This window comes from Octopus bimaculoides, chromosome 5 (assembly GCF_001194135.2).
Source record: "Octopus bimaculoides isolate UCB-OBI-ISO-001 chromosome 5, ASM119413v2, whole genome shotgun sequence".
NCBI lineage: Eukaryota > Metazoa > Mollusca > Cephalopoda > Octopoda > Octopodidae > Octopus > Octopus bimaculoides.
The window spans coordinates 22,831,653-22,832,843 of record NC_068985.1 but is presented as its reverse complement, the minus strand read 5'-3'; the positions used below and the strand labels follow the sequence as shown (position 1 = coordinate 22,832,843).

The 1,191-nt window shown below is 38.5% G+C and overlaps 1 protein-coding gene across 1 annotated transcript in view; it reads left to right on the top strand.

Moving 5' to 3' along the window:
• The window catches only part of LOC128247897 (scavenger receptor cysteine-rich type 1 protein M130-like), a 7,133-nt gene extending 6,366 nt beyond the window's left edge, over positions 1-767 (top strand). The window contains exon 3 of the mRNA XM_052968212.1: positions 602-767. Within this exon, the coding sequence (XP_052824172.1) occupies positions 602-740 (139 nt within the window). The 3' untranslated portion in view covers positions 741-767. The remainder of the gene's footprint in view (positions 1-601) is intronic.
• The last annotated feature ends 424 nt before the right edge of the window (positions 768-1,191 follow it).

Genomic DNA, 1,191 nt, shown 5'->3' with positions numbered 1-1,191 from the left:
TATATATATATATATATATATATATATATATATATATATGTATGTATACACTCACACACACACACAAGCATATATATGTACATATATATACAATTGACTTCCACTCAGTTTCTGCCAACCAAGTTAGCTCAAGACATTGGTTGACTTGGGGCATTAACAGAACACACTTGCCCAAAGTGCTGTGTAATGGTATTGAACCCAAAGCTACATGGTTACAATGCATACATCTTAACCACACAGTTATGCCTGTGGCCTATATATTGTTATTATTTCAAGGCAACTGATGTTGCAATGCCAATTTACAATGCAGGGAACTGCAAAACAGACTGGGACATTGAGAGCTATGTATATTGACCATGGGACCAGGTCCATGTTATTGACAGGAACTACAGACAAGGTCCACAACCTGCCAGTTTAGTCATTACCCAACAAACTTGGATAGCACCCTATCAACTTGGTCTTAGTATCCTACCAACTTAACCAGTACTCTACTATCTTGTGCCCTTCCTCCCTGGTTCATTGTTATATTCGTACAATGAGTTACATACAACAAATAAAAACAGTTGATATTAATGTAAATCAAACTACATTTGTTTTGCAGGCTCGTTGGTAACACCTCTTTCTACAATGCTGGTCTGATAAGTATTTACCGTAACAACAGCTGGGGTTATGTCTGTGATGACAACTGGGATATGAAGGATGCCAATGTAGCCTGTAAACAACTTGGATTTGCCAGGTGAGAACTTCATACATTTTAACTGAATTTTATAATATTATTTTTATTGTTTCAGTAGTTTTATTTATATCCTATACTTTCCCTGTGTAATCAGATACAGTTCTAAGTGCTGTGCTTAAGATCATCATCATCATTGTCATCATTTAATGTCTATTGTTCATGCTGGCATGGGTTGGATACTTTGCCCAGATCTGGCAAGCTGCACCAGACTTCAGTCTGATTTGGCATGGTTCCTACAGCCAGATGCCCTACCTAATGCCAACCACTTTACAGATTGTGCTGGGTGCTTTTATGCGGTATCACACAGATGCTTTAACATGGCACCATACAGGTGCTTTTACATGGCACTGCACAGGTGTTTTTATGTGGAACTACATGGATGTTTTTATATGACACTACATGGGCACCTTAATGTGTCGCCATACAGGCGCTTTTACATGGCACTGAACAGGCAC